This window comes from Amblyraja radiata, chromosome 28, assembly GCF_010909765.2.
Source record: "Amblyraja radiata isolate CabotCenter1 chromosome 28, sAmbRad1.1.pri, whole genome shotgun sequence".
Taxonomy (NCBI): Eukaryota; Metazoa; Chordata; class Chondrichthyes; order Rajiformes; family Rajidae; genus Amblyraja; species Amblyraja radiata.
Window position 1 is genome coordinate 25,546,120 of NC_045983.1, and position 28,000 is coordinate 25,574,119.

The following is a 28,000-nucleotide window of genomic DNA, read 5'->3' on the forward strand; positions in this document are numbered from 1 at the left end:
ACTATATTTAAAGAAGAGGATTAGATGCCAAGAAAATCGTAGGGCAAGATTTTCCCCCCCCCAAAGGCTTAGGAAACTACTGTTGTATGACAAAACAAAACAGCTCATCAATCAGACTAACATTTTTGATTGAGCCCTATATTTTTACATGCCTTTGTTACAGAATCATCTAATTTCCTTAAAAGAATTAGCTTCAGCAATAATTCTTGAAAGCAAATTCACACACAATATTTATGTTCACGGTGCACCCTTTACATCCCCAAGGACTACCACAAAAGTATAATTACTTTTGTAGTGTTTTAATTGTTATAAAACAATTATATACTGTAAATAATGTTCACATTTGTTTGCCTTGAGATTTTACACATCCATTGCACCTTAATTTGACATGTGAAAATTCGTGGTATCATTCTCTCAGTACCGCAGTACAGGTAGCATCTGATACTGTTGAGCCAAGTTGGCATGTAAAGGGTAAATTTTTGCTGGTGCAGAAATGAAAACAGGAAAAATGCTGGAAGCACACACATCTGAATGAACTGCAGTGCATTATTGCTTTGAAAGCTATGTCTGCTAATGTTTAAGCTATGGATAAGGAGCTGTACAGGAATGTTAGCATTTGCAAGGCACTATATGCTGGAGTAAATCAGCGGGACAGGCAGCATCTCTGGAGAGAAGGAATGGGTGAAGTTTCGGGCCGAGACTCTTCTTCAGTGAGTTACTCTGGCAATTTGTGTCTACCTTCGATTTAAACCAGCATCTGCAGTTCTTTCCTACACGTTAATATTTGCAAGTTGCTTACCGAGATCCTGGAGTCCCCACCTTACAGCACAGTGAGAGTGTCATCAGCACTCGGATTGGAGTGGTACCCGTTGGGGAATTAGGAAGGGGCAAAAATTGCCTGCCCTGTAAACATTCACTTCCCTTATAAGAATGAAACAATTCTGTTAAGAAACATTCAGAATTTGAGAGGTTGCCTGTTCTTGCTCTTTTTATCCTATTTGATATCTATTGGGGGAGCAAGAATATGGTAACTTGCATTCCAAAAATTCCAAAAGAAATGAATTGGATTGTAAATCTCTGCAAGCTGCAGTATATATTATTCTGCTTGTAAAGCTTCTATCATTTATTCTCAAGTAGTTGAAACTATGTAAGGGCTTGATTCAGCAAAATGTTACAGCCTTATCTGACCATTAATTTAGTCTAATCATGTTTCTTTGTTTAAAATTCCTCTCTGCTGCACAGTCAATGGAAATCTCAATTGGTTTTGCGTCTAAATGTCTCTTCTGCTAGCTCAATCTATTTTTCCTTACTGTGATTGATAGAATAACATAGCATGGGTGACAGTGTGGAAAGCTACAAGCTGAGCTCCTATGGAAAATTGATATTCAAGTGAAAAGTTAAAACAAATTTAACAGGGTGAGATACACAATCTCTTAGTGTGTGGACATCTGTGGACCTTGTTTGGCATATTGGTCAACAAATGATGTACAACATGAAGGCTGTCACTGATGTTAGCTGTATCACCGTTAAGGTTAAATTAATAGCAGTTCACATCTTGTTCGTTCTGAATGTGGTCATGCCACATTTCTAATTGTTTCCCTGCATTTACAAAACTTGCACACATTTTCTTCCTGTAAAACATACTTTAGATGACCTCTCACAGTGGTTTTGGAATATTTGTAAATACATGTTTTATTCACTGGATGTATTCAAGAGATAAAGCTCTTATGGCTAACGGAATCAAGGGATATAGGGAGAAAGGAACAGGGTACCGATTCTGGATGATCCGCCATGATCGTATTGAATGGCGGTGCGGGCTCGAAGGGCCGAATGGCCTACACCTGCACCTATTTTTCTGTTTCTATTTGTTCATATCGTACAAGCGACCTTGGCATACAGGTCCTCTGCACTACACTGTTTTGTTTCCATCCTGTGCAGGATGCACCCAGAACACTAACACATGGTGTTGAGACAAGATTTTCTATTTTAAACAAAAACCTTCAGCTTGAAGTCGGCAATACCTTATGTAGATGAAGCACTTTTTCCTTTGAATTGCCCAAATGGTGCATAAATGAGCCAATAAGCAACCAAATAATATAGTGCCACCAGAAAGGCTTTTTATGGCAAGAGAATCTGAGAGGTTAGGCTGAGGGGGATATGGACATGAATTCTTCGTGATAAAATTTTGCCCCAGATGACCTGACTACTGATAATGGAACCAGTTCGAACAGCGTTGATAGGTAAGGAAAGGTACCTCAAAAGTGGAGTAAGATGTTCAACTGGTATAAAAAAACAGGGAAACAAAAATAAATGAGAGGATAGTAGTGAAGGGGGATACAACTGAGCCCTGCACCAATGCCTCCGATGAACAATCCCAAACTTTCTTCAAATTCAATTCCCTTTTGAAGTTTGTCAGAAGGAACTGCAGATGCTGGTTTAAACCTAAGATAGACACAAAAAGCTGGAGTAACTCAGGGGGCCAGACAGCATCTCCAGAGAAAATAGGTGACGTTTCTGGTCGAGACCCTTTTCTCCAGAGATGCTCAGACCCACTGAGTTACTCCAGCTTTTTGTGTCTATCTTCTCTTTTGAAATTGTTGGTTATCTATTTCTCACTGTAAATAGTTCCTATTACTCCATCCAAACTTTCTATTTTAAATTAAATGAAATATTTTCTGGCCCTTTGCAGTGGTGCAGCTACCAGTTGATGTTGGATTGACACTCCTGATGTATTTTTCCATTCTGCTTGTTTTTGCACGAATTAAGAGCCCAGTAACCTGTTAATCATTTCTTGTAGCCTCAGGAGATAGTTGGTATTGTGCTGATTAAAGGGTCTTCATTTTTAGAAGATTGATGATCAGTGTAGCAAAGGAACTGGCCCTTTGGCCCACAACACAAATATCCTGTAAAGATCCGCTTTAATAGCTTGATTGTTATAATCCAATCTCACCATTTGGTAATATTAAACTTTGTGAAAATCTACCGTTGCACACGCATTGCAGCACTTAAAACGAGTTATTTAAAATAACTAACACAATGCATATGGACTTCATAAGATCATATGATAGGAGCAGAATTAGGCCATTCGGCCCATCAAGTCTACTCCGCCATTCAATCATGGCTGATCTATCTCTCCTTCCTAACCCCATTCTCCTGCCTTTTCCCCATAAGCTCTGACACCCGTATTAATCAAACAGACTTATCAGACTACACCCACAACATTTGCTGCATACTTTATTGGTTCATCTACCAATAATGTCATTCTTAAGAATACTGGAATTGAGCTAATTTCCACATGCATTGGAACCTGCAGATTCAGGCCCACTGAAAGCATTGAATTATTTAAGCCTAATTTATTCACTTCCCATGTCGAATAGTCAGGTTGCATTGCCTACTATCTTTCAATTTGTAGCCTTTTGATAAACAAACATTTTATTCTTAGATGACAATGGTAACTTACAAATTCATTCAATTCACCGAGCCAAGTGATATATTTGCAGCGTATCTATTATAGATAGACAAGCATTAGGAAGAGAGATAGATGGACATTAGCAGCATCAGATGCAGGGTTATGGGGAAAGTTATGCACAAGTTTGGAATTGGAACAGCTCCAATGAGCCATGAGATTTCATTTTATTCTCCCCACGTTTCCATCAACTACCCCCCCCCCCCCACCAATTCTACTACTCGCCTGTAGACCACTATACCTTACTGTGGCCAATTAATCTACCAAACTGCCCATCTTTGGGATATAGGAGGAAACTGGAGCACAAGGGAAAAACTAGTGTCGACAAAGGGAGAACGTACAAACTCCACATAGGCAGCTCCAGCATTGGAGGCCAGCATTGAACCCAGGTTGCTGGAGCTGTGAGGCAGCAACTGCACGAGCTGCACCACTCCATGTTTTTTTAATATTACAAAAACTGCAGGCAATGTAAACACAAATGTTGTAAATCAAGTTTATTACAGCCTTCAGAGTACCAGATGTTGTAGCCTGACTGTGGATCAAGGTTTTAGAAACTCACTTCTTTCATTAATTAGATCTACTTAATTATTGTAAACACTAGATACTATATATAATGGTGCCATTTTAAAAATAACCACACAACAAAACCAATTTTAAAAAAAATGATATTGTAAGCTTAAATTTTGTACAGTGATTAAACATGCACCACCTACAGCAGTAGAAAGCAACCCAAAAATAATCTACTGTATCATTTTATGTTGAACTTGTATCAGAGAAACAGCAGATGTACTATCCATTCTTCACAAAAATTATTTTGATTTAAAAAGTAATTCCCTAAGTAACAGTATTAAAAGTTGTGATATCGTGAGCATCTTATTAAAGTGGGATCATCAATATTTTGGGGTGAGAACTCTGATTGCTCGTTTTTCCAAGAATCAGGCAGGTAATTGCCCTGGGGTTTGCACAATGGCACACGAAGCTGAAATAATACCTGAAAGTTACCCCCTTTCAAGGATCATTCTACTGAATGGAGCAGATAAAATAAACAAAAACACACCAACATTATTGAAACTTTCCAAAGGCAGAGAGGAGTGTAGTGAAAGTGAAATAAGACAATAAAATATAAGCATTCAGGATTTTAAACGCCTAACTTTGTAATTTTAGTGCTTCAGAAATAAAATATTGCTATTGGTAACAGTTTGCGTCAGAAATATTTCTGCAAATTTGATAAAAGGTCCAGAAGTTAAAACACTTTAAATCATGACAAGTACAGTCATGTCAGTAACCTGTATTTTGTTTCCTCATATATTAAGACAAGACACAATTTATTAACTTTCTTGAAAGATGTTCCCAGTTGAACTCTACTGAAGTGGTGAAATTCTTAGTGGGATCATAATCCTGGAATCCATCCGCTGGATGAGTGGCACTGTAGAGACAAAAACACACATGTAACTCATGCATATATTCAAAATCATGCAATTTCCTTGATACGGGACATTGGAATATCAAAATGCAAACATTACAATGTGACAATTGTTTTATTAATCATTTTAAAAAAATGTCAGATTTAAATATTTTTAATTTATATTCAGAAAGGAAACATTCAACAGATAATGCAAAAATGTGGAAATGCAAACATTTTCCTCAAAGTATCAACTACATTAATTCAAAACCACCCAATACTAGCATTGCACACACAGTTTTGTTCAGCATTTTTATTTTATACTATTAAGCTTCATTTAGCATTGTGAATATAGAAAATGTATTTGCTTATAAAAGTATGCACTTGAAGACTTATGCCCAATGACTCGTTAAGAGAATTAGGTCACTAGAGCACAAGAGACAAAATTCCACTTTGCTGCTGACTCTATAACACTTGATTCATGTATTCTTGCAATTACTCTCGCCAAATGTTTACTGTGCTGATTAGTCACAATCATGAGAAGTAGTCATGTCGGTAACCTGTATTTTTTCCCTCACATATTAAGAACTATTGAACCGCAAAATATATCAACAAAATTTAAGATGTACTTTCTTCTGGATATTAATTTCACACACAAAGCAAGTCAGGTAAAACAGCTATGAAAGAACGGTGCAAAGTGACAATGTATTCCATCTGTTATTACAGATAGCCTTGACATTTCCGCAAAGCACAAAGTGTAACAGAGATTATTTTTTTTTTAAACTTAGTAATGCAAAGGCTTGTTTATTTTTTTCCCAAGAAATCCATGGGGTTTATTTTCCTGAATTTCTGTTCCGAACAGGGCCAACAAACAGAAGGCTGGTAATATGCTGCAATTTTATCAGGAAACAATAAGCAACAAAGAGCAATTGATAAATTTTTAGAGTATGTAGGGAAAGAAAGTGATGATGTATACAAGGGTAAATATTTAGCGATGGCATGATAGAATGAGAGAAAGTTTAATGAAACACACGGGACCCTAAGTGGAAGGTTATGTTAAACCTTTATAAAGTACTCATTAAGCCAGAACTGGAGTACTGCATCCAAATTTGGCTGTTACTCCTTAAGAATAATGTGAAGGTTCTATAGTGTGTGTGAAATGATTTCGTAGAATTCAGTTACAAGGTTAGACAGAGTAGTTCTGGTTGTTTAGAAGGGTTTAGAGATACAACATGGAAACACGTCCTTTGTCCAACTTCTGGACCTTTTATTGTCCACGCCAACCACTGATCACCCGTTCACACGTTATCCCACTTTTTCATCCATTCTCTACACTAGGGGCATGTTATAAGTTAATTTATCTACAAATCTGCATATGGTTGGGATGTGGGATGAAACCAACAAGGTCACAGGGAGAACCTCTGTGCAATCTCTGCACAGGCTTCACCTGAATGTACCCGGGTCTCTGGTGCTATTGATGAATGTAGCTCTTCTTCAAGTTTAAAGAATTTTCAGAACACTAATTATGTACAGAAAAATACCTGTGTAATATACACATTCATCCCAGCCAGGTTTTTGCCATGCTGAATTTCGTGTTTCATCTCTTGACTGCAAGTCTTTGTAAGCTTTATAAAGCACAAGGCAGAACAAAATAAAGTTAGTTTTATATTCCTTATTTATTATCTTTAATATAAATAACCCATCAAAATCATGTTATAATCCTACTATAACATTATGTATTATTTACTTATTATAAGTTGTCATTTTCACATGGTCAATAATATTATTTTCTTTTAAAACACATCTCTTAGTAAACTTAAGTGCATTTACAATTCTAACTGCTACCACAGATAACCACAGTATAATGAGAAACCACATTATATATACTGATAAATCATTTTTAAGTATATGGGTGGTCACGGAAGCTTTTGGTACAATGGTTTTCATTAGTCAGGGTATTGGGTATAGAAGTTGGAATGTTACAGTTATACAAGACGTTGGTGAGGAAACACACAGAGTACTGTATTCAGTTTTGACCACCCTGCTGTAAGAAGGATGTCATTAAACTGGAAAGAGTGCATAGAAGATTTATGAGGATGTTGCCAGGACTTGAGGGGCTGATCTTATAAGGAGAGGTTGGGCAGGCTAGGAGTGCCAGAAGCTGAGGAGTGTTCTTATAGAGGTATATCAAATCATGAGGGGAATGGATAAGGCTAGTGTACAGTGTATTTGACCCAGAGTACTGGAATCAAAAACAAAAGGACATATTGTTTAAGGTGAGAGGGGAAAGATTTGATACGAAACTGAGTGGTAACTTTTTCAGAGAGAAACCAGGAACTGCATATGCTGGTCTACATAAAAGGACACAAAGTGCTGAAGCAACTCTGCAGGTCAGGCAGCATTCCTGGGAAACATGGTCAGGTAATGTTTTGAGTCTGGCAATTTTCACTCAGAGGGTGGTGGATATATGGACCAAGCTGCTAGAAGAGGTAGTTGAGGCAGATACTATAACAGCACATAGAAGACACTCGACAGTTACATGGATAAGAAAGGTTGAGGAATGTGGCCCAAATGCAGGAAAATGTACCTGGTTTAGATGGGATATCTTGGTCGGCATGCATGAGTTGTGCAAAAGTGCCTGTTTCTGTGCTGTATGACTCTAGGAGACTTTAGAATGTTTTGCTAATTAATCCAGTCGTCCTGTCGTGATTAACATTGCTATCTGTTCAGTAACTTGTACTGTTTACAGAGGCAGGAAAATGAAGTATTTCATTATAACGGATTACGTTGTTTCAGAACATAGAATTGAAACTGAAATTACTGTGAAGAGCTGTCATTTGAGTCATGTTGCCTGCCTCCCTTTTCTCTATTGAACATCATTTGTGAAGACATTAGCTTCATGCTTGTAGTATTGGAAATACAATGGTCTCCGATTCCTTGCACAAGTAGGAATTTATCACGTGGGAAGCAACAATTTGTAGAGGAGGTTCACAGCAGTTAATTCCTTTATCCTTTTACCACTGATGTGTCCATTGAAAGCTTCATTAATCCTAAATAATATTAGTATATTGCCATCTAGTTAACTTACAATGGAATTCTTTCATATTGTTGCTGTGAGCTGAACACCGGTTTTTTTTAAAAAGTACATGCTGGCCAAATGCAGCAGCAGTACTTAATCTTTTGTTTCATTTTAAATTTAGGAGCAATTTGTTGAATCAACAAAGCAAGGAGTGGTATAGAGACGAAGGTACTAAAAAATTGATGAGTTACAGGAAAACAACAAAGACTCTGACAAACATTATTTATTATGCATGCCATTTTCCATCTTTATAACTCAAATGACTTTGCCTCTGACAATAGTTCAACAATATTAAAGCAATAAATAAACATCAACCCCCACTTGTCAACCATCCCCTCCATCCCTGTACCCCTTGAAAATTATTTTTTTATATATCATTTTAAAATGATTCATGTTTGTGCATTTCTTTAATTCCCCATTCAAACTGATGTTTAGTTTGGAGATACAACACGGAGTCTGCACCGACCAGTGATCCCCGTACATTAACACAAGCCTACACACACTAGGGACAATTTACACTTATACCAAGTATACAAACCCAAGCCAATTAACCTACAAACCTGTACGTCTTTGGAGTGCGAGAGGAAACTGAAGATCTCTGAGAAAACCCACGCGGTCACGGGAAGAACGTAGAAACTCCAGACAGACAGCACACATAGTCGGGATCGAACTCGGGTCTTCAGCGTTGCAAGCTCTGCAAGGCAGCAACGCTACTGCTGCACTACCGTGATGCCTGTGCCCTGATTACCACCATGCCCGACTGACGAATCGCCTATGCCTGCTAACCTACACTGGCATGAAGCAATGATTTAATTAAAAAATTCTCATCATTTTCCAATCTCTCCACAAATGAATCCCTCTTTATGTCAAATTTCCTCTATCCCTGCAACCACTAGGTTGCTACACTAACCTAATTCTCATCTTGTATCGTACAAATTTAACTGCTCAGAGGGACCAGACTGTCCCCAACTCTGCTGCAGCTGGCAGGGACGTTGCCGGGTGGTCGCTGGGGTGGGGAGGGGGGAGAGGGTGCCAGTGCAGCGCGGTCAGTGACTCTGGGTAGGGGGTGGGACCAGACTGCCCCAACTCTGCTGCAGCTGACGGGGATATTGATAACGAGAAAGGGAAGCGAAGGAAGTAACTTGAAGAGTCATAGAAAATGGTGCATTAACATATTAAAAGAGAAAAAAAAAGCAAGCAATGGAAAAACAAAGACAGATAAAATCTTATCAAAATGTTCAAGAGCCTTCAGGTTTACCACCAAGACGAACCCTGAGAAAATGTGTTCATTGAGAACATTACACAATTAAATTGCAGCATGGAATTAGGTCAGTATGAACAGATTAGGCATGATGTTTTAACACATGCTTTAATGAATACAAAACAGACTGTGTGGGGGGGAATCAAAACAGCTGGCAAAGAATTGCTATTTTAGTTCAGAGGTTGTTCGATCATCCAAAATATTTTCGCCTAGTCCCACACATTGCCAGTACTATTCCAAACACTATTCTAAAGACATTATAGCATTTATTCTGATTATTATAGCATTTCCTATTTCATTTGAAAGGTACTTTGTAACTCCAGTCATTGGTAAATACATTTTACCAACTAAATCTCAATGCTGTAATCATTCATTTTTATATTTTCGAAGCAAAACTTTAGAATTTTATTTTTTCCTTCTTTATTAAGATTATGTTCAATAAGCATTAGGACCCATAATTGACCAGAAAAAGTGCACAGAAATATGAATGCATAACATTATTTACCCCATAGATGATGCACTGTATATAGTTCACCAATTTGTGAGAAGAAGCCACCAACTGCTTCATTGTTCTCCTGTCGAAACCGAATGGCTCGAGCCCTATGAAAAATTAAATGAATCAGAAATTAATAATTAAAAATAGAGACATTTCAAATTTGAGGCAATTATATTAGAACTGTGAATGATTCTGTTACAATTTTGTTGAAAATGTCCTCTGAAAGTTGAAGTTTGATTCTCAAAATAATAATTATGCTCCGTCTTCCTGACATTTCAATGGTGGAGAGTGATTATACATAATCTCAATTTGTTCAACATGCAGTTTTCATTATCTAGTTTACTTTTGCACAAATTAAAGTTTGATTCCTTGACACTAATAAGACTTTACACAAACACTTACAGTGCTTTAAATTCTGAATGGAGACTGAAAAATTCAATGACTTTTCATTCAACCAAAATCCTCAAACATAAAAGCAGCTGCAACATTAAATGAGTAAACAGTTAAAACAGGATTTTGTCAACTTTGAAGCATTCTTCAGTATAGATCGACATGTACATTACAATCTGCTCAAATAGAACAGCAACTATATGCATGCTAAAATGTGAAAACCCCGTGCTTCAAGAGCGCTAGTGATTGGACAGCTAACTATTAGATCAAAGCTTTGCAGACCTGCCAATTCTGGATGGAAATACTTTTTTTTACAATCCCATCCAAGATAATGGCAGAACTCTGTGTGGTAAACACATTCACACTGCTAAATAGATAAACATTTCTGCCTTCTCTCAAAGCGCTCACCATTATAGTTGCTAGTCCTCAGAGAATTTAATCCACTCCACTTAATTTAAAGAAACTACTGAGTGCCCTGCATCCATTGAAGGGCTTGGAACTAACATTATAGCGATAATGCGGAAGACGAATGGTCCAGAAATAGCCATAACAGCAACAGTTTGGTCATCTATTCAGCAAAATAGGTATTTCTCAGGTACATTAAATTCACAACAAACAGGACAAATTTGATCTGATATTTGCCACCCTTTTACTCTACACTCAGTGATGGAAAAAATTGTTGTTCATGCTATCAAACACAAACCCACCATCTGCTATGCTCCAGGACCATTTAGCTTTTGAACACTTTATAGTCAGTTTAAATATGGACAAAAATCTCATACGGGTTAGCAGAGCGTGATTGGCATTGACATTAGGAAATTATTCCACAGCATGATAAAAAAAGAGATCTCGTAAAATCAAAGTCATTGGGAGTTGAGGGTAAATGTTCCACTCACTGGAGTCATTACTACTGTAAAGAAATATGGCTTTTGTATATTGGAAGTCAATTATTTCACCTTCAGAATAATAACGTTAGTGTTCCTCAAGGTTGTTCCCTCACCCCAAATAACAACAGTGACCATTTCAATGAATCATCCAGTTAAGACCAGGTGGGTCAATTATTACTGACTGCAATCTTCAATTGTAATTGCAGCTCCTTAGAGAGTGACTGCATGAAGCAAGACCAAAACAACATTCAGGCACCAGCTGGGATGTGCCAAGTTACATTGACACTAAACAAGCTTCTACCTAAACACAGTGTTTAAGTACCTTCTACACATGAGCAACAGTCAAGGACACTCAACATCACATTTGAGGGCAATTTGAAATAGACGGAAAAGAACATATCCTCAAGCCACAAATGAAGAAAACACAAATTAAATGAATACAATTACAATTTGTTTATAGGAGAATTGGTACACATTGGTCAATTTAAACAATCATGAAGGAATTTACATTTAATCTTGTGCCTTTTCATTAAACGGGGAAAACCTTCCTAATTCTACTATCTTCTTAGGCCCCTTCGGTCATGGCTGACCATGGGTGTCTCCAGGGTACTATTCCCTATATAGAGGACACCTATGCGTGACTTTGTTTAACGTGGGGAGACTGGTGCACAGCCACCCCACGGTCCTTGACAGATCTGGGTCAGGATCCAGTGGCATGGAGTCCAAGACGAGCGGAGACCCTTTTCCGCTGCAGCCTTCATCAACCTTCCCAACCGTTATGACGCTCCACTAAGGTCAGCCATCGTCCCCCGCCTGTTCTACCGTTGAGGTCTTGTTTGGATTGCTCTTTGTCAGACCTCCCCCTCGACCGTACCGCCATGAGTGGCCCTACCAGGAGCATACCTCCAGACGGCATCGCTCTTAGGATCTCAAGTCCACACAAGCTTCTCCGCCACAAGATGACAATCCATGGAGAATTCTACTATAAACTGCATAAATTAGATTAAATCCTGTTTTTCCAATCGAAATATTTTATTTTGTAGTTTCCTGCTTAAGTCTAATTTACAACTCATTAGTCTACTTTTGTCCTCTTGAAGATTACTAAATGTTGTATTATCTGAAAACTCATCGTGTTCTGCACATGCATGCCCAAGAAATTAATCTTCAAAAACTAAAGTGGTTCTAAAGTCAACACTTGGGGAAAATATGTATAGATCGTTTATGTATTCATTCAAGGGCTACGTAAGCTGAGCCAGTGTTCAATTAATTTACATTGGTCTGGGGAAAACAATATTGTCCATCACCACCATTCTTCTGTTCATTGACGTTTTTGTATCCAGATGCGTTAATGTGCCTGTAAAAGCTGCAACAAGTAAGAATTTAATTGTTCTGTTCCTGGTGTATAATGACAATTAAACACTCTCAACTCTTGACTGCCACTATTCCTTTAAGCCGAGAGATTTCAAAATCTATTAACAAATCTAAACGCTGCTCTCTCTCCGAGTCCGTATACGGAATATAATTTGTACTTCTTTCACAAGCCCTCCCCATTACTCAAAGAACTTATATACAATTTTCTTTTAACAAACAGAACCCGACTTTCATTTACTAATCTACATTTCTACAAATGTTCATAAGGTCATAAGGAAAAGGAGTAGAATTAGGCCATTTGGCCCATGAAGTCTACTTAGCCATTCAATCATGGCTGATCTATCTCTCCCTCCTAACCCCATTCTCCTACCTTCTCCCCATAACCTCTGACACACATTGGTGTCAACGGTATTAACCAAAAGACAAAATGAAATACATTTCTTTATGGCCGTTGCGGGCAAGATTGTGGCGGACTATCCTGGAGTGCTGTTGTTGATGTGACAAAGGTACAGCCACGGAGCTGTTACACACAAAACTACCAGGATTTGGCAATATATTTCCATCAAGATGGAGTGGGGCTTAAAGGGAAACTGGCAGGTGGTGTTCTTATGCTCATGGTGCGCTTGTCGTCGTGGATGTATGTTGTGGATTAACGAGCTGGCAAAGAAACATATTTCTACCGTCATCTCTCTTGCCATTATTTTACTTAACCATCTTTCAATTATCTTTGAATGGGTGCTGCATTTTAAATTCTCAATATTATCGGAGTGTCAAAGCAAGAGATGATATTGTTGAAAATGGCTGATTAGGTGAAAAGAATTGAATCATTAATCGAATGATCAGAGTAATTTCACCCATAGCAACCATGCCAGTGGAAACAAAAGTAAAATAATACATTTCTGAAGGACATGATGGATTCCTTATGGTCTCCAACCAATAACAAAACGGATCTATTTAATTTATTGGTGATATGTACTGAAAAATAAATGGTTCTAAAGATAATTTTGTCTAATAAAATTAGATAAAAGTGAAAAATGTTGCCAATTCTTACTCAATAATTTTATTGGGGCTTGGGGTATGCACATGCAATGGAGTTCTCTAATAAAAGTCATATTATTAGAATGTTTCTACGAACACACCACCTGAGATACAGATGCCAATCCAAACTATAATTTGCATTGTGATCTTGCTACATTAGATGGATTAAGTAGAAAATATTTGAGAGTGTATTTTCTTTTATGCTGTACCTGTAAACATACTTTGCTGTACACTCATTTAATGAGCAAAAACATTTAAATTTACAGTTTACATTTATAAAACTATTATAAATTCCATTCAATCTAGTTAAACATATAATGGAGAAGGGATTAGAGAATAATGCTGATGCAGAAAAGAAGTCAAACTCAAAAGTAAAGTTTAAACACTATTGTGAACCACAAAAAATGGCATATTGTTGTACTATGGGAAGCAGATGCTTCCATATTTATTAAAATATTATTTATTTTGCACACTGATCGCACCACAATAATCTGGAAGATTTACGGGGATATTACCAGGACTCGAGGGCCTGAGCTATAGGGAGAATTTATTCCTTGGCGGGCAGGAGGATGGGGATCATAATGAGGTGTATAAGATCATGATGGGGATAGATAGGGTAGATGCACAGAGTCTTTTACCAAGAGTAGAGGAATCAAGTACTGGAGGACATAGGTTTAAAGTGAGAGGGGAAAGATTTAATTGGTACCTGAGGGGCAACTTTTTCCACAAAGAGGGGGTGAGTATGTGGAACAAGCTGCCAGAGGAGGTTTGACAGGTACATGGATAGGAAAGATTTAGAGGGATATGGGCCGAGCAAGGTGGCTGGGACTAGTGTAGATGGGGCATCTTGGTCGGCGTGAAATTGGGCCGAAAGACCTGTTTCCATGCTGAATGACTAAGTGCAGGCGAATAACATCAACCATTAATAAAAATTTGGTGATGGATGGCAAGTTTAATATTCAGCATTTTTATCCAATGAGCCTTAAAATAAGCAATGGGGACAATAAAATGTCTAAAATCAATGCAAAGAAAGAAAGAAAAAAATGGAGTCGGATCAGAGGAGGAATTTGGGAGGTGGGTGAAAGATAGAATGTTGAAAAAGGGTGCAGAAAATAATTATCTGCAAGTGTAGAAAGACAGAAGGAAAAAAGTGGCCCAAAAGCCCTTTCACTTGCCACATGATCACAACATAGTAAAAGGTTGAAAGACTAACACTTTTCAATGTTGATAAATCCATTATTACATCTCATATTATTTAAGTATTCTATACCTACTCCATCAAACCAATTTACTGAGGAGGAATGTGTTGCCAAGAACAAATTAGTATCTGCATGAATGAAATTATAGTTTCAACTGTTCCCTTTCTGAGTTAGAAAGATTAAAGTGGCACTGTAGGAACATAAATTTGCTTTTTAAAAGATGTTTAAGCATTACCCCAACATTTGTCAGTGTGTTTAATTTCTATGTATTATGCAAAGACCGTAATTGCTTAACATTTATAGCTCATTCAAGCTGTCAGTATTATGAGTCTAATAATAAAGCAGTATAATTAATTATCTTTTCCTCTTCACCTGATACTTAGAATATGAACATAATTAATAACTTGCCCAAACTTGCCATCATTTATCCAGCCATTATCTCGACACTTTCAAAAATATGGAAATTGGCAAAACTAGAAAATAGATACTCCAGAATTAAGTTCTTTAAAAAGTTTTAAGTTCTTAACAATTCAAATTACCTAATAATTACTCTTAGCTACCTATGTGGATCTCAATAACTTTACATGGTCACTTCAAAAATAGCTTTGTACTTCAGTAACATGAGAGAGCTAAAGAATGTTTCACATAATAGTGGCTGACTCAACACTCCAGTCTGAAGAAGAGTCTCGACCCGAAAAGTCGGCGTTTCATTTACTCCAAAGATGCTGCTTGACCTGCTGAGTTACTCCAGCATTTTGTGTCTTTCATCAGTGTAAATCAGCATCTGCAGTTCCTTCCTACTTAAATAATGCTTTAACTAATTAAAATCTCAAACTGTACAGAGAAAAAAGCAAAAATAGGAAAATCAGAGAAGGAAACTAGTCAGTCCCTGAAACCTGCACTGGTGCTATAACAAAATCTCTTCAAGGATACATGTAATTCTCTATCAGAAGTTATTAATTGAACTAAGCCATCCAAGTAATACCACAGGAGAAGCGTAAGAAATAGTACTATTTGCAATGTGATAGCTATTACGAGTGAATTAAACATGGAACCAGAGAGAACAGCCTTTTGTCAAAGAACAATTGAGGTTTTAGACAGAATAAATTTGTTGTAATGGATGAGGATGGATACTGTTTCACGACTCATCACATAGAATCTCATTTGTTAGTTTTCCCCACTGTGGTCTTTATAGTGTGGATAGGATGAAAAATATCCTGAAATGTTTAGGTGGTAGTGAGCATGGAATTGGAGAAAATTCGTAAATCTTAGAGGCAAATGCAAGGATAGATATTTAGCAGATGGAAAGTTGCAGGAATTGACCACGGACTCTTTCAGAATGCAGGCAAAATGTCTGAGGACTCTAGTAACAATGCACATGCAAAAAAACTAGTTAATAATATCAGCTATTTTGAAAAGTAAAATAGATTAGAATATCCAACAATGACTCCAAATTAAAGGATCACAATTACTGTTTTTTCAATCCATTATTGCCAAATAACTTCACAATGCAAATTTCAGGGTAAATTGTACATGAGCAGAGTATGCCACTCACCAGTTATTACCCCATTCAATCATTGTTCCTGGCTGGAAAAATCATACCAATATTAAAACAATATTAAAATTCCATTTACAAATATAATGCAACAGGACCTCAGTATTTTAGTGATTTTTTAAAAAGACTATATAAGTTTAAGGTGACGAATTTATGTAAACTAAGGTATAATACAAGCTACATCTACTAAAATGTAAAGTGAAGCACAGATGATCCAATTAAGATATTTTCCTCATATTGTTAACTCATTTAGTCTTGACATCATAATTTCAAGGCAGAAAATGGGCTGATGGCTTGTACAATTGTGTACAGGTTGCATAAAGCAAGGATAATATAGTGGGGAGGTACACTTCCATTCAGTACCAAAGAATATCATAATGGAACACCTGACAGACAAGTTTAGGTAGCCTAAGAATTGTGACAAATTTCTTTGTATGAAATTTCATATGCTCATAAGGCTTGCCTTGTGCTCAAAATAGCACATGACAACTTTGTGATTTGGCACTGCAGGAATGCAGAAAGAGACCAATAGGCCTGTTGTGCCTATGCTGGATCTTACATCAGGCTCAATTATGTGTCTATACTGCTTTCCCAATAGGCTTGTATTTTCTTCGAATACGTTCAGAAAATCAAATATCATTGGTAAAACTGATATCATCACCTGCTCCAATAAACAGAGCAGAATTAGGCTGGAGTGCAATAATTTAAAAAAAACAGAATAAAGTGTAATCTTGAAAAAAAAAACCCAGAATTAAGTGCACACTTGAAGCAGAGTGGGGAATGATCCAAGAAATAAAACATTAAAAGTGGCAAACAGTTTGCTGCAGTTGGTAGGTTTCGGGTTGCTGGTCATTTAATAGCTGTTATTGGGAATCAATAAAATCTGAAAAACTTGTATATCAAGTGTATTCAAGGGTTTATTTATCAGCATGCATCAAATTATTCTTTAATGCTTTACATGTTCTATCACAATCAACTAAAGCAGGAATATTTTTCAGTTTTGGTCAATTATAATATTCTTCAATGATTCAGAGGGTTCTATTGCAATTATAACTATAGAAAACAGATGTTCCTTACCCTGAGCTGGTACGATCTGAGCTCGTAAATATTGGGCCCTGACCTGGGCATAGGCTCATTCCAGAAACTGAATTCTAAAAGCAACTGGTTTTTCCGAGAAAGTAGCATTTTTCCCCTTTCCTTCCTAAACTCCATGAACTCCTGCAAAATAAAGTCTTAAATTTCACTAGTAGCAAAGTTGAAAGTTCACACATAGCTTAAATCACGACATGGGAAAAAAATCCCGCTTTTAATGATACAGAATATAGATCCGCTGTAATTCTTGGACTATTTTAATACCAGCAGCTTCAATATACACCAATTTGTTCCTCCTTGCTAGAAACCTGGCCTCCATGCTCACATCACTGTAGCAAAATATATATATAGCAGGCAAGTAGTTGGAGAGAGAATGCAAAAAGGCCTTAAACTATTCCAACTCCAGCAGATTCTTAAAATGAACAATTCTAAGGTAAATAACTAGACCATTCAGGATGCAAGGCAATCTATGCTTAGGACAATATTGAGAGATCCTGGTCCTATTTAATTACAGCCCCTTGAGTATCTGTTGGGAGTATAGTCATGTCTGTGATACCAGGCCTGGCTCTGAGGCATAGCATGGTAGGGTGTGACACTAGGCCTGACTTTGAGGCACAGTCGAGTAGAATATGGCACCAGGCCTAGCTCCGAGGTACAGTCGGGTAGGGTGTGGCATCAGGCCTGGCTCTGAAGCACAATAGAGTAAGGTGTGGTACTAGGCCTGGCTCTGAGCGATAGTGGAGTATGGTATGGCTTCAAATCTGGCTCTGATGCACGAACAGTTCAAGTGAAATCATATAGGGCTATAGTGATAGGAGACTCATTAGTTAGGGAAACATACAAACATCTGGCAGCAAACGGGACCCCACAATGGTGTGTGCCCTTCCTGGTGCCATGGTCATGGATGTTTCGGAGTGGTTGCAGTACATTCTCAAGAGGAATGATGAACAGCCAGAAGTGGTTGCGCACGTTGGCACAAATAACATAACTAGGAAAAGGGATGTGGTACTACATAGTGAATATAGGTAGTTAGGCAAAAAGGTTAAAAAGCAGAACGTCAAGGGTAGTGATTTTCGGATTTCTCCCAGTGCCATATGCTAGTGAGGATAGGAGTAAGCAGATGGAACAGATTAATGCATGGCTGAGGAGTTGGTGCAACGGGCACTGTTTCAGTTCTTTGGACCATTGGGATCTCTTCTCTGAACCTTTGCCTTCTGCACCAATACCCTCAATCGGGGTATCGAGTATAGAAGTTGGCATGTATTCTACAGTTGTAGAAGATATATGCGAGGCTTCAATTTTAGTATTGTGTTCAATTTTGGTCCCCCGCTATAGGAAAGATGCCAATAAGCAGAAAAGAGTGCCGAGAATCTTTGGAGGACGTTGTCAGGATTAGAGGCTCTGAGCTGTAGGGGAACGTTGGACAGGTTAGGACTTCATTCCTAGGAATACATGAGGCTCAGAATCATGTCACTACATTGTGAACAATATCAATTCAAGTTGTTACTGTGTACTAAAGCACTCTACTACATCTGAAATTGTCAATGTTGAAATCACGATCTCTAATGGGCAAGGGAAATAGATTGAAGTCAACACTAATCAGTGTCCCGAATAAACTATCATTTTTTTTACAGAAATCTGGCTAATTTGTTTTGGCTTAAGTATGTTCTGCAAATGGAAGAAATCTAACAATGAACAAAAACAAGAGCTGGGTTTTCTGACGTTTCTTCCTGGAACAACATATTGGATTATATGCTAAATTTTCCACTTTAAAAAAGGATGAAACATTGTTACACGAAAAAAAAGTTCTAAAACCTTTCCCCCAAATCTATTCTATAAGTCTATTCTGGTAAATTTAAGATAGAAAAATAGATACTGCTGGAAATACTCATCATGTCATGCAGCATCAATGGAAAGAGAAACAGTTATTGTTTTAGATCAAAGACCCTTTCTCAAAAACTGGTTCTCTCTCACATACTCTGAATGTTTCCAGTATTTTCAGTTTTATGCAGTTTTTTAAAATTTTCGTCGGGTAAATAGAGCAGTAGTTTAAATACATAATGTTGCAAGTTTTACAATATATAGTGGTTTTTCTTTACTGTGTTATAAACAAATATTTTCAACCCCTACCTTATTTTGTCTCAGTTTATTCATCACTTCTGTAAGCGTAGGGTAGCCTCCACTGTACTTCCAGAGGTGGACTGAAAGAGACAAATCGGATAAGAGAATAGCATTTCAAATTTGACATTCTCTGTATCATGAACATTGTAGCTAATGAAAATGCTGGATGGACAAAATGTTTTTATTTGTAGATATTGCCAACAAAGCAAAGTTGTCATCTGACTATCATTTCTGGCTAGAGCACAACTGAATTAAAGTTAATAATTAGGTAGACCAATACCACCTGTAAGAAAGAGTCTAAGGTTAAGTTAATTTTAAGCGATTAAAAATAATTTGCTGATTATGTCTATATATACCATTTATAGATACAATCAGGCACAAAATTGGTTCTATAAATCACAGATTTATTGCAACCCACAAAACACAAGTTGGCATAAAGATTTTAAGACTAGTGATATGCTTCTGTAATAAGTAACACTTAAGGGAAGATAAAACATTCAAAATCAATACTACACTTTATGCAGATAAAGTAAATGCTCTTGTCATGTTTATGTTTAATTAGATGTAAAAATTGGAAAATAAATACAACCAGTTCTTAAGTCATCACAAAATGAGATCCACAAAAAAAAATCATATTCCTAATATATGATTGATTCCACATAAAACATTCTTACCAGCTTGATCTTGCTCTCCGTACCACGTGTTCCACGTCCCAACAAGTTCACATGGATAGTTCTCATCTTTGTGAATTTGTGGTAGTATATCTATGCTGCAAAGAACAAAGAATTTCAAACATTTTGCATCCTCTGCAATTTTCTAATATTTTTGTATTTCTGGATCATGGATCTGGCGTCTAAACTATTGATATGTGCTTCAGAATTTTACATAACACAAAATAGGTAAAAGAAAAAGTTGAACATACATAAGTCTTTACGCAGTACATCAGCAGATCTGTTTAATCGAGTGCACATATCAAACACACCTACAATCCCTAATTCTAATCCATTGTCCCAATTTAATTCTCAACACCTGAACAAAATCTCTTTTCTACATTTCTATTTAAACACAAATGTGCCAAAATAGTAATTGCATGCAAGTTTGCTATTGCTTGAAAAGTAACTTTTTATTGGTTGCATGACTGAAGGTTGGGGAATATTTTTGTAGATATATTTTAGGTAACTAATAATCACTGTAACATATTTAAAAATGCTGCCTCAAAGTTTTTATTTCGTTTTCAATTGTATTAGGGAATTACACGTGGAATCTGGCACTTTTACATTCTGTTCAAAACATTTATATGATGTTGGTATTTATTTCACAGAATATTGACCAACTATCCAGAGTGCTGAAACTCTAATGGCATGGCAATATACATTTCCAATTGCCACTAGAGGTTGGCATTTTTAATAGCTGCAAGTGATGCTACGCAAAATGACATTATATTAAACTGAGTTTAACAGGCAATGATATGCCTGTTAGTTATTATTTTTATTTTTTATGGTGCGATTTGATGGGCTTTTTACGATTCAACAAATCAAGGGATGGGCTGAAGAAAAATAAACTGACTTCAAAAAGGATAGAGTGAAATAAAAAGAACAAGGAAATGTTAAAAAGAGTAAGAAATAAAACAATTTGTAAATACATTTAACATTTCCACATTCATAATGCAGCAGATGTCTGGTCACTAATTTTTAATGTGGTAAAACAGTATTATATCATTAAAACTATATTTTGGAGAAGAATATAGGGTCATAGAGTTATACAGCGTGGAAACAGTTCCTTTGGGCCAACTTGCCCGCACCAGCCAACATATCCCAGCTACACTCGTCCCACCTATCTGAGTTTGGTCCATATCCCTCCAAACCTGTCCTATCCATGTACTTAAACGTCGTTAACTGTTTCTTAAACGTCGGGATAGTCCCAGCCTCAACTACCTCCTCTGACAGCTTGTACACCCACCACCCTTTGTGTGAAAAAGTTACCCCCTCAGATTCCTATTAAATCTTTTCCCCTTCACCTTAAACCTATGTCCTCTGGTCCTCAATTCACCTGGACAAGATACTCTGTACAACAACCCGATCTATTCCTCTCATGATTTTATACACCTCAGATCACCCCTCATCCTCCTGAGCTCGAAGGAATAGAGTCTCAGCCTAATCAACCTCTCCTTATAGCTCAGATCCTCCAGTCCTGGCAACATCCTACTTGGGATCTGTTAAATTTATTGACACAAAGGTGCATGTGATACTACAAAAGATATTTTCAAATGATAAACATAAGCTTGTTCTAATACAAAACCCAAAAATATAGAAAATGTTGCAGTAGCTCAGCGGGTCAGGCAGCATCACTGGCGAACACAAGTAGGCAACGTTTCAGGTCGGGACTCTTCTTTGGACATTGTAATCAGTAGGGAGAAAGAGAGAGGTAGTGTGGGACAAAACTTAGCAAGTGATAGGTGGATACAGGTGAGGATTTTTTGTGTGGCAGATGTTTGGCAAAGGACAGAGACGAAAAGACAAATAGTGGGAGATAAGGATTGAAAAGGCATGTTATGTGAAGCCAGAGGAAGGAATATAGGTGGAAGAGGTTGGGGGGGAGGAAAGGGAGAAATTGGTGTATATCCAGGAGGCGCACAGGGAGGAGAAAGAGAGTTGTTTAATAAGGGGGGGGGGGGGGGTGTTGTTTACCTAAATTTGGAGAATTCAATGTTTTTGCCATTCATCAGCTCAATGTTCATAAGCTACCCAAGTGCAAAATGAGGTGTTGCTCCTCCAGATTGTGTATGATCTCCCTCTGGCAATTGAGGTGGCCCAGGACAGAAAGGCCAATATGGGAGTGGGAAGGATTATCAACCGGAAGGTCCAGCAGGCCTTTTCGGAATGAGCGTGTGTTTGGCAAAACAGTCGCCTGTTCTACGCTTGGTCTCAACAATGTAAAGGAGGCCAAGTCAGGAACATCAAATGTAGTACTTCCAATTATTTTCTTCAATTTTTGTTTTTAAATGTTTCTGAAATTCACTATTCAAGATTGGTGAGCTTCACCGGCTATGAAAATCTATGATATTTTATGGATACGGTTTCTGATCAATGCCTTCTGAGTACCACCACTGGACTCAATGGAGCAGAGTGCCTCAAAACAACGCTTTTATATCAGGCTCAGATGAGCGCAGACTTGCAGAACCCATAGACTGAAATTGCAGGCAACAGATCTAGCCCAGCATGATCTAGTGAAACTTATCTTAGATAGTACAACTACATTGCAGGTAGCAGGTAGTTCTGTTATAATACGTGTTCACATAAAATGAATTGGATCTAATGTAATTGATGAATTAGGGAACACTATTTGTAAAAAGTAGGTTGAATTTGTTATAATGTAATTTTACTCTGTAACTAAAGGTCTACTTAGAGGTTTCTTTTGGAAATTGACAAGCAGAGAGAAAATAAAATCAATGCCGGAAGAAAAACTTGTTTACATATAATTTCCATTAATCTGGAAACATAGAAAGTAGGTGCAGGAGTAGGCCATTCGGCCCTTCGAGCCATTCAATATGATCATGGCTGTTCATCCAGAATCAGTACCCTGTTCCTGCTTTTTCCCCATATCCCTCAATTCCGCTAGCCCTAAGAACTATATCTAACTCGCTCTTGAATACATCCAGTAAATGTTCATTCAGTAAGCAGACAGCATTACCCCCCCCCCCCCCCCACCACCTATTTACACTGATGCTGTTATTTTTATACCACAATTTTCCAAGGTGCAAAGTCTTTTAGCAACACAACTTTTGTGTTATAACAAAATGATCTGTATTTTTATTCAAAGTAAAGTGACAATTACCTACATGATCAAGTTTTTCGTCGTTCGAAAACAGCAATAAATTATTATTGGACACTTTAAAAAAAAAATTGTTTTATATGACTATTCATGGTTCATAAATATTACACATCTCCTTAACCAAGATAATAAAATTATTTCAAAGTTACCGTTGGAATATTAAAAAAAAAATATCATACTGATTGTTAATCATTCAGATTCTTTTTATTAAATAAGAACATTGTATTCTGGGCTATAGTATGATATTTATGCCAGAGCTGAAATGAAGACAAATTTCAAAGATACAGTGCCCTCCATAATATTTGGGACAAAGACCCATAATTTATTTATTTGCCTCTGTATTCCACAAGACCTTTTTTCCAGAACTGTGGTTGCTCCTTTAAGTACTTCATGGCAAACTGTAACTCGGCCATCCTATTTTCGCAGCGAACCAGTGGTTTGCATCTTGCAGTGTAGCCTCGGTATTTCTGTTCATGAAGTCTTCTGCGGGCAGTGGTCATTGACAAATCCACACCTGAAGAGTGTCTCTGATCTGTCGGACAGGTGTTTGGGGATTTTTTCTTTATTATAGAGAGAATTCTTCTGTCATCAGCTGTGGAGGTCTTCCTTGGCCTGCCAGTCTCTTTGCAATTAGTAAGCTCACCAGTGCTCTCTTTCTTCTTAATGATGTTCCAAACAGTTGATTTTGGTAAGCCTAAGGTTTGGCTGATGTCTCTAACAGTTTTATTCTTGTTCCTCACTCATAATGACTTATTTGACTTTCATTGGCACAACTTTGATCCTCATGTTGATAAACAGCAATAAAAGTTTCCAAAGGTGATGGAAAGACTGGAGGAAAGACTAGGTGCTGAGAGCTCTCTTATACCTGCATTAAGGAGACAATTAAACACATCTGAGCAATTACAAATGCCTGTGAAGCCATGTGTCCCAAACATTGTGGTGCCCTGAAATGGGGGGGGACTATGTATAAACACTGCTTTAATTTAAACATGGTGAAACTAAAATGTATAAAAATGGCCTTTAATAAAATCTGACAATGTGGACTTTAACCACGTGTGATTTTTTTCTATTACAAATCCGAAATTGTGGAGTACAGAGGAAAATAAATAAATGATGGATCTTTGTCCCAAACATTATGGAGGACACTGTAGAAGAACAGTAAAATGAGAAATAGAAGCACTCCAGATAATCAAATTATGATTCTTTAACCAGCAAAAACAGAAAAGAATGGACATTTTCTTAATCTTACCAAAGTTGGTTGTAAGCCTCCAGGGATTCTGGTTTTACACTGTGAACTGGAAAGAAAATTTTAAATTATTTTAAATTATTCTTGAAATATAATAAATACATCCCTCAGCAGATTAGAAAACACTTTGAATACTTACATTGAATTTTGTATAGGCTGCTTGTTTCCTTTTTAGCTAGCAAATTTGAATGAGCATCCTTACGTGGATCCACCTTTCTGACAAACAGCGATTTAAACCAGCTATCCTCCCTGTTGTTGAATGATGTAGCAGACAATGCCCTGCACAAAAACATGAACAATTACATTCCATGCTTTCTCCACCCAGAACAGTATGCCTTGCATGACTAAATACATCACCACTTATTCATTATCCTTTGGCACATCTTTGAACATGTTACTTTGTTCAATCAGTATTCAATATTCTTGTTCTCTATTGCTGACCCAAATGCAGTGAAAACTTGCTCAATTAAGTATGGTCAACTCTTTCCTTCCCTAGCCTCTGTACTGTGGTTTCATAGTCAAGGTGATTTTCACCTCAATCTCACCTCATCTTGCGCTTTATCACATGTTGGCTGCCATTCTATTCTCTGTGATTAACACACCCATATCCATGGTCACCTACTTGGCTTTGCCATACCCTATGACTTCAGTACTTCTGTCACCTAAACGTCACAGCCATTTCTGATGTATCTTCCCCACAAACCCTTTCCAATTTGTTTCTCAGCCTGCTCCTAAAGCCATACCACTCCCAATTGATTTGAAGTACACGTTTTAAAAATCTCAGCTGTCATGCCTTTGGTCCTCCATTCCCCCACATCATATCTGAACTGATAACCAGAACTTTGTATTCCTTTTTTAATGCCCGAGGGCCCATTGTAATTATAATTTTTTCTCCCCTGATGCAGTCTTCATGTCCGGTCTCTTAAGTCCTTGAGTTGCAAATCAGGTTGGATATGCAAGACAACTAGTTTTGCAACTCAATGTCAGGTTTGATGAATCCCATAAAGTACCGTTACGTTTTGACCTCAACTGCTCACTTCTTTGTTCAACAATGAATACACCAGAAGTGTGGCTTTTTTGCTGGCTTGCAAATTAGCTTCTTAAATTGCTCTTCCATTCTGCTATTTGCAATCCTCCAATTATTACACAGCTATTCTGCACTTTCCTTTTTCCCTTCACCCAAACAAATGGTGCATCTCAATCACCTAGTCAATCCATGTTCTAACTGGAAACTCACATCTTTCTCTAGCCTTGTTCTAATCTTCCATCATGTCCATACAAAGACCTCATGTCATAAGATTCCCCTTCTTCACCCCTATGTTTACCAAATTGCTACCCATCCAGTTTCTTTGCCCGAGCTTCATGTTAGTTGATAATGTTAGTAATGCTCTCCCATCAGGTGCTGTTCCCCCTCCCTCACTCCTTAACATATAGTCGTCATCCCTCCATATAGAAAACACAATTTCAGTTCTTTCCAAATACAATCCATCTTCTCCACTGGAGAAAGTTTTCACATTGTCATTGCTGCAAAACAGTTCCCATCAAAACCAGCCATGACATCATAGGATTGCAAAAAATATTCATTTGTGTATGCTGACAGTGTGTTTTACCCATCTACCAATACCCTTGACCTATTCAATGTCTCCAGTCATCAGTATATTTGCCTGACATTAAACACCATACTAGCACGCTTCCTTCAACTAATTTGAAGCCCAAAGCCACGCATTCCTCCAGCAATTTTCTTAAAATAAACCTCAATGTCTAGGAACGTGGAGTAATATCTAATTTGTGGTTCAGAGCAGATATCCCTGTCATAAAAGTGAATATTTTAATTTCTGTAATACCATCCAATTCCACCGCTGCCTCTGCTCATCCTGTCATGTCTTTGACTATTGATTTGACTATTCCAAAGCATTCCTGGTCAGCTCTTTTCATTAAATCCTTGTCAAGGTTCTGTTCTTAAGATGCTGACACATACTTTCCATTTGCCCATCACTTTGTGCTTGATGAGTTACATTAATTCCCAAATCAGTTTTAAAATTCTCATCCACATTTTCAAATCTCTCTGTGGCCTCCACTCCCTATTTTTTTCTTGTCCTATAATCTTTAGATATCGGTAATTCTTTCATCGGTAACACTTTCTTATTTGATCCTCTAAGACCCTATGCAATCTCCCAACCCTAAATCTACCAGTTTAAAAAAAAAATCTCTTTCATTCTTTACAATCATTCCACCAGGGTTTTAGACATCTATCCCAATGTGTGGCTATACTTAAATGTGTTTTGTTAATGCTCCTGTGCTGAACAAAAGATACAGTTTTATGTGACAATGTCCTGGAAAGGTGGGAACGAAGGAAATAGGTAGGGAACTGAAATCAATGTAAAATAAGTGATTAAAAATCAGAAAAAAACAAATGCAGGCTAGGATAGGTGGCATTTGATGTGGTCATGTGTAAAGCTGTGTTATACAGGATACAAGAAGAATTTAAGGGGTACGAGTAGATGAACAATTTAATCAAATAGAACACCAGGAAAGATAACTTGCACAAGGTACTGGTCTAAAAGCATGTCAATAAAAGACATGAAAGATTCACAGGATTATTTTGACGAACAGGAGGGAGGGCGGCCCAGATCCAAGTCAATAAATATCCTTTAATTAACTTCAGGGAAAATGGTCACCTGGTCAATTACCATAATGTTATTACTTCTGTGCATTTCTGAAATCATAACTGATTGCACTTCAAACGTATGTCAGCACTGTAAGCGCTTTGTGACATCAAAACCATGAAAAGGGTCGTGTAAATGCATATCTTTAAGATTCAACTCTGAAAATAGACAATATATGACTTAAAGGTTATCTGAGATTTAATGTTTACAATTTTCTTATTGTCTAATCCATCAAACATCTTCACTGCAGATGTAAAACACCGAGTTTAAATAATTTCCTTGCTGATCAGAAACACACTGAAATGTTTCAACTGAAGGACTGGCATAATGATTGAATAGCTTGAAGAACATAAACTTAGCGCACATTTGTGCAATTATAACGGATGCAACTGCTGCAGATAATGACCTTGGTGAAATAAAATCCTCAAATGTGAGTCTCGTAAAAGAAACTTGGAAATAAGGCTTCAAACCAGTCAATTGTAGATGGTTCGGTGTTTTAAACTGCATGTTAATTTGACGTTCTTTTAGCCGATAACCTGTTGATGGACGGCATTTTATTCTGAACAAAGAAGCAGCACAGCGGCGCACCTGTCATTTGACAGAAGGGAAAGGGCCTGCCGACAAACTTTACCTCAGTTTGCGCGCTCCGGCAAAGCTCAGCCACAGGCGGCAAAACAACGGCGGCTGTCAGCCTTTTCGTGCACTGACCTGGTCATGGTTAACGTGGTGATGCCAGCATCGAGAGGAAGGGCGCAGTGTTCGCTTCTAACCCGGGCTGTCGCCCTCCTGGCACCGGTTGCAAGGCTCAGCATAACTCTGGCCGCCATCTTGCTGTGGAGGTGACATTCACCCCCGCAACGGCAGCGTGTGCGCATGCGCCTCCAGGCGTGTGGGGGCGGG

At 37.6% G+C, this 28,000-nt stretch overlaps 1 protein-coding gene across 1 annotated transcript; it reads right to left on the bottom strand.

The window, feature by feature from the left end:
• Window positions 1-3,945: 3,945 nt before the first annotated feature.
• On the bottom strand, window positions 3,946-27,975 carry nipsnap2 (nipsnap homolog 2). The gene is made up of 10 exons (XM_033046135.1): window positions 27,809-27,975; window positions 24,574-24,713; window positions 24,438-24,483; window positions 20,032-20,126; window positions 19,367-19,437; window positions 17,222-17,362; window positions 16,145-16,176; window positions 9,714-9,808; window positions 6,410-6,493; window positions 3,946-4,892 (listed from the first exon to the last, which is right to left on the bottom strand). Exons 1-10 carry the CDS (start codon window positions 27,973-27,975, stop codon window positions 4,828-4,830), a joined length of 936 nt encoding a protein of 311 aa, XP_032902026.1. The 3' UTR covers window positions 3,946-4,827.
• Window positions 27,976-28,000: the final 25 nt, after the last annotated feature.